At 31.1% G+C, this 10941-nt stretch overlaps 1 protein-coding gene across 1 annotated transcript; it reads right to left on the bottom strand.

Moving 5' to 3' along the window:
• Window positions 1-3606: 3606 nt before the first annotated feature.
• On the bottom strand, window positions 3607-10911 carry LOC134718936 (riboflavin kinase-like). The gene is made up of 4 exons (XM_063581795.1): window positions 10766-10911; window positions 9295-9446; window positions 6533-6635; window positions 3607-5357 (listed from the first exon to the last, which is right to left on the bottom strand). The coding sequence occupies exons 1-4, from the start codon at window positions 10848-10850 to the stop codon at window positions 5236-5238; spliced, it is 462 nt and encodes a 153-aa protein (XP_063437865.1). The 5' UTR covers window positions 10851-10911; the 3' UTR covers window positions 3607-5235.
• Window positions 10912-10941: the final 30 nt, after the last annotated feature.

Consider the following 10941-nt stretch of genomic DNA (forward strand, 5'->3'; position numbering starts at 1 on the left):
AACATTTTCCTGTTAAGTGGTATTTTGTGGTTACATCATCCTGTCAAGTGGTATTTTGTGGTTACATCATCCTGTTAAGTGGTATTTTGTGGTTACATCATCCTGTCAAGTGGTATTTTGTGGTTACATCATCCTGTGAAGTGGTATTTTGTGGTTACATCATCCTGTTAAGTGGTATTTTGTGGTTACATCATCCTGTCAAGTGGTATTTTGTGGTTACATCATCCTGTCAAGTGGTATTTTGTGGTTACATCATCCTGTGAAGTGGTATTTTGTGGTTACATCATCCTGTTAAGTGGTATTTTGTGGTAACATCATCCTGTTAAGTGGTATTTTGTGGTTACATCATCCTGTCAAGTGGTATTTTGTGGTTACATCATCCTGTCAAGTGGTATTTTGTGGTTACATCATCCTGTCAAGTGGTATTTTGTGGTTACATCATCCTGTCAAGTGGTATTTTGTGGTTACATCATCCTGTCAAGTGGTATTTTGTGGTTACATCATCCTGTTAAGTGGTATTTTGTGGTTACATCATCCTGTCAAGTGGTATTTTGTGGTTACATCATCCTGTCAAGTGGTATTTTGTGGTTACATCATCCTGTTAAGTGGTATTTTGTGGGTTCAAGTACTTTGTTAAGGTCAATGACAATATTACATTTAATTAGGGAAGTTTTATAGAAATACAATGTGATAAGATTCGAATTGACATATTTTGTTTTGATTTTGAAGTGTTTTGTTTTGTTTCTGTATCACAGTAAACAGGGACCCTTTAGTTTATCAGCATTTTCTTTATCACAGTAAACAGGGACCCTTTATTTTATCACCATGCAGATTTCTGACTTGACTATGGGTTCGACAGTAGTTGGTTGAATCTGACAAGTTAATTCAACAAGTTATGATTTGTTCAGAGCATATTTCTCAATTGTTTCCCCCTGGTGGTTCTCCAAAGAAAATCTGCTGGTCCTCACTTTTTTTTCTATTGTAAAATACCTCATGTATAAGTCTTTTTCAAAAATTTTGTGGTCAGCTCTCTCAGATCTTTGAAGAAACTACAATAAGTGTAGAGCATCACTTACAATCAAGTCACAGTGTGCATGTAACACATCTACTAAAGTATGTTCCGATAATACAAGATTGATTTTGAAAATGTTCCATTAGTTATTCAAGAGTTTAAATGTTAGAGAAGGGAATGTTTCACATGTAGCACACTTACTCAAGTTTCTACAAACTTTATATAGTTTCTTGGAGTGATTAGAAAAAAAAATCCCTTTTGGTTTTCAAGATATGCTTTTCCTGATGGAACTTGAACTTTACTGAAATGACTAACATTATCTCTTTAATTATATTTTTTTGCATCAAGTGTCCCTAAGTTGAACTTAGTTCATTGATTTGAATCCTATACATGGTTGCTAGGAATAGAATAACAAATGATGAAATCAATTCAAATCTGTCAGTCTTTTAATATAAACAAAACTGACATCACATAAAATGTGTAATAAACTGCTATATAGCTGACTATGCAGTATGGGTTTTGCTAATCATTGACCTATAGTTGTTAATGTTTGTGTCATTTTGGTCTCTTGTAGAGAGTTGTCTCATTGGCAATCATACCACATCTTCTTTTTTTACTTATACAAAAGTAACAATAAAAAACAAAATCTACAAAATCATCTCCTTTATTTTATATGATGTAACCATGGTAACATCATTTATAGCTCTGAATAACAACAATAACAAACAGACATACTAGTAACAAACAGATACCAGTAACAAATAAACTGTTTATACATCAACATGTAAGTTATCTATGACATACCAGTAACAAATAAACTGTTAACCCTTTCCTCCATAATGATACCTTTTAACGCCTGTGTAGTACCTCACTTGAAACGCTTTGAATACAAAATGTCTGCATCAGACTTAACAAAATTAGTATCCAATATAAAAAGGACGTTTATAAGAATATCTGACTTGAATTTCATTGATGGAATATTCGTTTTCACAATGCATTAATACTTTAAATCTGAAGATTTTTTTTTTATTGGAAAAATCCTATGCGAATCAAGTATGTGAGAAAAAAAAAATCCATGGAGGAAAGGGTTAATACATCAACATGTAAGTTATCTATACAATCTTCATGATATATCCAATATAATCATGAATCTCAAAAGCTTGGTCGGTGGATTATATGTAAATTACTTCTTGTTCTATCGATTTTGTGGTTTGAAATAATTTAGCTTCTTATTTCGTTGATCTTATAGCTATCAAAACAAATGAAAACATACATTTCTGAGAACAAGCAAGTTTCTATGGTCTCTTTGACACATAACCTATTTGCATTCTCAATTTTATTACATACCCTATGCCCCCTCCACTCAATATAAAGGGCAAATGTTTTTCTGTTCACCGTTAGAAACACTTCTTTTCTGTTATGATTTGTGACAGTAAATTGTAATATTTAATGTTGTCGAAATAACTTTTAGCTTATAAATTTTAACATTTTAAAACTTTGCAAAAGTTTCAAAGTCAAAGATGTAGAAAAATTAGAGTACTGTTACAGTTTTAATAGATGATAAAGTGGCAAGAACCAGCATTTTTAACTATCGTAATTGATAACAAAAATATTAAGCTGAGACAACCATAGTACTTATAAAGGCCAGTACAAAGGAATATAATTAACACATCTCTTATTTAGTATTGACAATTCATAAAGATATAAAATAAGTAGTTAGATATATTCAGCTGTAAGACATCAGATCTCCTCAGCACATGTTTAATACAAACATCATTCATTGTTGTTTGCTTTACAATGCATGAGCACAAAAAGGCTATATTGCGACGTGAGCTTATTAAATATTTTTACTATTTACTAGACATAATTGAAATCATATAATTATAACAGATAAATTGATCAATAAACCTATTTTGGCTCTCAAGTTAACTTTTGACATGTTAAAGCAAACATTAAATTATCATCTGCTGTGTGATGACTGGATGGTTAAAACAACCAATCAAATCATTAACAATGATGTGGTCCCTTAACATTAGTGTTAGCTGCTAAACTAATGAACTGCTTATACACTCAATATAATTAATCTGCTGTTCCTGCTTAGATTAGGGCTATTCCAGAAAAAAATGTATGGGGGGTTGGAAGGCACTTTGTATTAATAATACATGGGTGATGGGTATCAGAGCAACTTTTCACACTATAATGCACTACAATTTTCAATTACAATTGTATGAATGGTGGGTGCTGACAAAAACTGCTTTCCAACCCCCCAACCCCATACATTTTTTTCTGGAATAGCCCTTATATAATTCCTGAATAGTTTTTTCTTGCTTATTTTGTCCCTCATAATAAAATTAGTTCTATGATTTATATGGTCAGTGCACCATGGTATGTTTAAACTTTAAAAGTCCTGTTTAACTACTTTCTTTCCTCCAAACACACACACACAGAATATTCAAGATGAATTGTGCAATACACATAATAGTATTTTCCAGACTTAACTATTTTTTACAAATAATTCTGGTCAAAGAGGCAGGTTTTGTATGGTACATTATTCAGTATAAAAATATGACTACACAAATAAACTACTGTATATAATACAATGTTCCAGAAATATGACAGAATATCCCCATTTTTACCATTTAATGATATAAAATCCCATGACTAAATAAAGTTAATAATCAAAAAGTATTAAAAAAAATACAAAAAGCATCTTCTGTTAACATGAATTAATAAAAGGATTGAAAAAAAAATTAACTTAGCTTAATTTGATAATTAAAGTCTCACAAGAACATGTGGTATGAAATCTAAATCATTCTAATTTGAAACAATTATTGCCATCATGAAACCAAGTATGTTGAACAATGTTAAACAATCAAAGTCCAATAACTCTTGAAAAACAAATCTGAAAATGCAAGTCAGGACTAAAATAAAAACGGTGGTATTTTTTTTAAAAAGAATTCCATTACAATTCTGAAATAGTAAAAGTTCAAATTTAAGAGACAGATTGTCTGATAAAAGAAACAAACTTCAAATTTTTTAAATACCTATGAAAGCAAACTTTGAGATATTATAAAGAAAATAGGCAGTGGTACAGCAAAATATCATATGTCTTTTACTCTTTTTTGACATCTGTATAATATTCAACACAAAAAGATACATGTATAGGAAAAAAAATGCATTGGAAAAATTTAAACACAACAGCTGTTAACTCAAACAAGACATTATTTTGTTGTTCGAAATATATGTGACATAAAAAATAAAACATAAGTTAATGCATAAGAACACATAAATATTTGACATTTCACAACAAAATAATTCGCCTTTTCAGAATCTAATGCACCCTGGGTAATATTTTCAAAAATGTACACCAAAACGTTGTGATTGGTTAAACATGTCATAAACAATGGAAATATAACCAATGAAGTGACGTTAATTTCACTTTGAGGTACGAACAATGAAATTACCCATGATGCTTTAGATTCTGAAACGGCCAATTGGTTGAACATCTGAAGGATTTATATAAAACTTCACCAGGAATTATTTCATTATATATGAGCTGTGTGGGATAGAGATCAACTCAATGCAAATGTATTCCAATATATTATATATGTTGACTAATATTAGGTTGAAAAATCTCTATGGAACGTCTGTAGCGTTTTAAAATTGATTTGATTTGTGATTATTGCTTTATGCAGCATCAGTACACATAGCTGTATCAAGGTGACAAAATTATTTAGTATAAGAACCCTACATCACAGACCAAAGTTAATCTTTTAGTTTGTATTTGAATGTTCTAAAATTGTCCAAAGGTTTATACATGTACATATTCATGCACTTGCATGAAAGCCAATCTCTATCTCATGCAGCTCAAATATTCATACCACATTAGGCCATAAAAAAGAATAGGTTTGTTTGCCCAAACCCTACTTACCCAGAAAAAAGCTGCCTACTCAAATTCTTTTATTGTCCTGATTTGAAGAAGGTTTTTTTTACTCAGATAGGCATGAAGACTAATTAACATCTGATACCTCAATTTCTTTTTAAAAAAAGGCCTACCTACCTACCCACTGTCTCAACCTTTGGGTAGGGTTTGGGCAAACCAAAATATTTCTAATTGTGACATTGCCAAATAAATGACCATCAACAAACATTAAACCAGTCTCACTTAAAACAGTCAGTCTGTAAATAAATAAAAAAAATAAAAAATCTAAGATAATTTAACATCAAACATCCTCCTTGATTTCATCAAATAAAAAGTTATTTTGTTTGTACGATGTATTCTCTGGTAAATCTAACTTGTCTTTAGCCTGTTGTATATCGTCATTTATGGCATCTATAAGTTCATCTGTATAATAAAAAACATTAATTTAGAGCAATAAAAACTTGATTATAAGTCTTAAAATTATAAAACGGTTTTCAATGTATCTTCTAAAATTGACACCCACAAATTGATTATACAGAAAACTCACAAAATGAGTGGTTTAAACAGGTTTCTTAATTCATATTTTTAATTTTCGTTGGTAAAGAAGTGTAATTCTATAAAATAGGCTGCAAACAAGGGAGATAATTTTAAAAAAAATAGTTTATGTTGCCACATTATAAAATTAAGACATGTCAGAGTGTAATACATCTGTGTGTTTACAAAAATCTAGAATATTTATCAGTTAAGTTTTCTCTGAAAAGTCATTTTGTTTCCTATAGCCATGATAGTATGTTTATAAACATATTTTTTTCCAGTAGTATTTACTTACCCTTCCAGAGCACATGAGATCACCCCAAGTTTAATAGTGGGTTTCTTGTTGCTCAGTCTTTTGTTGACTATGTTGTGTTTTGTGTACAGTTGTTTGTCTGTTTATTTTTTAACAAAGGAGTTGTTAGTTAATTGTCAACTTATGAGTTTCAATGTTCTTTTCCTATCTTTGTAACTTTCATCTTTGTGTTAAAGACTTATTTTGATATTCCAAAATAGAACACAATTAACATATATCAACAACTCATTTGGACTCTAGTGGAAAGTTGTCAATTAAACCCAAACTCCTTATTCTTAAACATGAACTACTGTCATAAACTTCTACATTATTTAAAATGGGCTCTGGACAAGTATTACAGTTGCAATGATACCACATTTTTATATGAGATAATGACTCATGTTTTCAGAGTCGAATTCCATTAAGATGGTACCTAACACTTCAGGGAGATAACTCTGTAAAGTCGGCTTTACGTTTTAATTACATTGAGTTGTAACAGGAATATTAAGCTTCTCAATGATCAAAATTGGTGTTTGTCAAATTGCTATATAACCAGTGTAATTTTTCTGACAAAACAGTTGGTTCAAATTTTTTTAGATGTTTAAATTTTTGGTTAATTTCATGAAAATTAAACAAGCCAAATTAATTTTAGTGAAAGTGTTGAGTACAACCTTAAAGGACCTAAAGATATATATTTCTTACAAATATCCATTGATAGGTTGCTTTAACCCTTATCAACATGATCAATGGCTACATCTAAATAAAAACTTACCTAAAGAGGAGAAGTCTCTCATTGGTCGTATATATCCTAACATAATTACTTTTAATGTGGATCCATAAAAATCTTCTTTAAATGTGTGAATAACATGTGTTTCCTGAAAATAGAGAACACTAAAATGTATACATAACATGTGTTTCCTGAAAATAGAGAACGCTAAAATGTATGAATAACATGTGTATCCTGAAAATAGAGAACACTAAAATGTATGAATAACATGTGTTTCCTGAAAATAGAGAACACTAAAATGTATGAATAACATGTGTTTCCTGAAAATAGAGAACACTAAAATGTATACATAACATGTGTTTCCTGAAAATAGAGAACACTAAAATGTATACATAACATGTGTTTCCTGAAAACAGAGAACAACACTTAAATGTGTGAATAACATGTGTTTCCTGAAAACAGAGAACAACAGTAAAATGTATACATAACATGTGTTTCCTGAAAACAGAGAACAACACTAAAATGTATACATAACATGTGTTTCCTGAAAACAGAGAACAACACTAAAATGTATACATAACATGTGTTTCCTGAAAACAGAGAACAACACTAAAATGTATACATAACATGTGTTTCCTGAAAACAGAGAACAACACTTAAATGTATACATAACATGTGTTTCCTGAAAACAGAGAACAACACTAAAATGTATACATAACATGTGTTTCCTGAAAACAGAGAACAACACTGAAATGTATACATAACATGTGTTTCCTGAAATTAGAGAACAACACTAAAATGTATGAATAACATGTGTTTCCTGAAGAGAGAACAACACTTAATTATTAATAACATGCGTTTCCTGAACAACACTTAAATGTATGAATAACATGTGTTTCCTGAAGAGAGAACAACACTTAAATGTATGTATGATACATGCTTCATGCATAAAGACAATAAAGTGAACACAACTTAAATGTTTTGTTTTGAACATAATTTAGTTTTCTCTTCTTTTTTTTCATTTGTTATTGTTGGGCCTTTTATAGCTTACTAAGTGGCATGGGTTTTGCTCATAGATGAAGGCTGAACAGTGTACATAATTTGGTCACTGGCACAGATTTATCTTTTCGACAATTATACATTGTACCACATCTTCTTATTTTTTTTATATTTGTAACACTCAGAAACGTGTCCTTCCCCCCAAACGTGTCTGATTCCCCCAAACATGTCTAGTTGAAAACTGCGCCAAAGCGTGTCCTTTGTATAAACGCCCAAACGTGTCCATTTCTCAACTAACCCCCAAACGTGTCCAATCCCCAAATCGTGTCCATATCAAGCGTTATTTGGTTATTGCTATTTCTTTAACGAATACTAATTTTACCATTTCATTAAAAATTAAAATTAAAAGTATACATAAGCACGTTAGTACTTTTTCAAAACGGAAGAATTAAACTGGGCGTCATTTCGTGTGTAAATTGTAAGCAAACATGTTGAGTTAAACTGTACAGTTAACATGGTTAACGGGTCAAAGTGTCCCTTTCTCTGCGCGTTTAAACTTTAATGTTCTCTCTAATAATGCATGAAATACTGACAACTGGACAATTCTCAATCAACAGTCTAAAGTTAATTTATTCAGTAGAACTGAAAAAAAACAACATTTAAACTTGTATGTTTTCTCTAATTTGCATGAACTACTTGCAACTGGACAATACGCAACCATCAGTCTAGAGTTTTTCTTAACAAAAGAACAGTAAAAACATTAAAACATGTATGTTAAAATGTAAAAAAAAACAGATAGCCTATGTTCTCTCGAAATAGAACTGCAAAAACATTAAAACTTGACGTATGTTCTCTCTAAATATGCATAAAATACTTGCAACTGGACAATACGCGATCATCAGTTTAAAGTTAATTTGTACAGTACAACTGTAAAAACATTAAAACTTACAAAACTATTGTGCGCTCTAAATATGCATAAAGTACTTGTAACTGGACAATACGTAGTCAACAGTCTAAAGTTTATTTATACACTACAAAATAATTTTGCAATTAAAACCAGCGTTGATCACATTACAATTATATTTATAAAAAAAGAATCTTTAAAACCTATGCATAAAATATTTGGCACTGGACGTTATGTCTCTTTATTATGTGTCTTTAGTGATGCTGGAAACCTGCAATTTATTAAAAAAAACAACCGGGATAACCAGTTTATGATTTGATGAGGTTTTGAAATACACACAAACTATTGACAAAAGTGGGGAAAAAAATACTGTTAAAAGCCCGCCATGCAATATTCAGATAAATATAAAAGGCGTCATCGGAGTTTATAAGTACAAAATAATTAACAAAGTTAACGATTAATTCAACTCCAATACTATAGGTATGTTCGCACTAAATGAATATGAAATACTTGCAACTGGACAATACGCAACTGCAGTCAAAGTTACTGTATAATAACCGATTAATTTTGCAATTATTATAATCATTAAAAACCTACATCGAACTAACTTAATCTGATAAATGACAACTTCATCATCTGTGTCCCATCATAGAATTGCCATAAACGTTATCAGCGATTTTATTGAGGAGATACATGTATTAGCGCTAAAAGTCATGTGACGTTTTAGGGTTAAATGTTGGACACGTTTTGGTGAATAACAATTATCGGACACGTTGGGAGTTGTGAAGTCGGACACGTTTGGGGATTATTGTACATTTCGGACACGTTTAGGGAGAAAAGACACGTTTGGGAGAATTGGACACGTTTGGGGGGAAGGACACATTTGGGAGTGTTACATATTTACCATAGATTTCTTTGTATTATGATAGTATGGGTTCCATCCAATACTTAGGACCATTTTCAATACTTCACCATTATCAACATTGGCCCAGCCGTAGTACACACCACCGGGAAGATCTTTGGGTAAGTTTTCTACTACTTTTTCTGGGAAATTAGCTGAAATGTAGAACAGTACTTTAGTCAGTCTAGAATTACATATAACAGAAGCAAAGACAGAAGAATTTGTTTATAAATTAATGATTTATTTAATGGTGTTGTCTGGATGATGTCTTGTTAACATGTTATCTTTTCTTTGGCCAAAACGGATGCAATAACGGTATTTTATTTTTGTCAGTTAGTTTTAGTCTTTATGAGTTTTTGGAAATTGTGAAAGAAAGTTCAATTTGTGTATACATAATGAGGACAAAAGACGGTTGACCTATAAACATGATAAATATATGTTAATTTCTATGTCATATAGAATAGTCTCATCAGCAATTTTAACCCTTATTTTTGTAGTTGGCGATATAGAATGCGATAAAACAAAAAGTATGACCAAGGTTCTAAATCTAGTCAAGAAAGGAGACTGGGCTTGTTCTCTCAATTTACAAGATGAATATTTACATACATGAACCAATCTTTCCAAAACATCAATAATACCTAAGGTTTAAGATAGACGAAACAGTGTATCAGTTCAAAGTACTATATAAGAACTATTTTAAGATGGCGTGTACATATTTTTATTGACTGAAACTAATACACCTTATCCATGTTATCGCTATTTGTCCGCCATTACTGGACATCACACTGTTATAGTCCTATAACATATGACCATTGGGGGCATTATTTACTATTTCTGTTTACTGTTCTGATAATTTTTTTTTACCATTAATGTGCCACCCGCATTTAAAAAATAAAAAAATGAAAATATCAGTATAAAAACGTGAAAAATTTAATGAGAATGCAAAGTCATATGTTATAGCAAGGACGTATAACTAATATATATGTCCTTGGTTGTAGGACTACACACTGTCAAAGGTTCTCGTAAAAATCCAAAATATCTAACGTCACAAGGAAAAAGTCAGTGGGGCGATTTGTCATGGAATCGCTGAGAATAGCTATTAAGTGTATAGCTGCACACCATGATTCGAAGCAAAAAATGAAGATATTCTCAAAAGATATTATGAATATTTTGTGACATGCATAAATTACACAAGCCAGTATTACACTAGTCCAAGGATTTGTATAGTTAGCTAGTCCAAATAATTATAACGTCTGGCCAGGCTATTTTTTTTTTTTTCTGGGACGCCTTGCTTCTACGGCGTCCCAGAAAAATAAATAAAATAGCCTTCCAAAACGACATAATTATTTGGACTCGTATTACACCAGACACAGATATAATTTTATGAAGAACCTGGTCACTGACACTCCTGTTTTTTATCATTTTTTCCAATAAGTTAGATATAAGTGTGTGTAAAATTAACTGTATTCAATACCAGTGGGTATTCCTAGTTCTTTGCTGCCCCGTCCAAATCCTTTCACAACTTTTCCTTCTGCAAAATGTGGTAGAATTTGCTCCATTTTTATATAACCTTAAAATGTAAGAATCGTCATATGTTCTCGTTAATGAACTTCCGGTAAGTTTTTCGTATTTTGAAACTTTCCCAGTCTG

The sequence above is a fragment of the Mytilus trossulus genome, chromosome 5 (assembly GCF_036588685.1).
Source record: "Mytilus trossulus isolate FHL-02 chromosome 5, PNRI_Mtr1.1.1.hap1, whole genome shotgun sequence".
Classification (NCBI taxonomy): Eukaryota; Metazoa; Mollusca; class Bivalvia; order Mytilida; family Mytilidae; genus Mytilus; species Mytilus trossulus.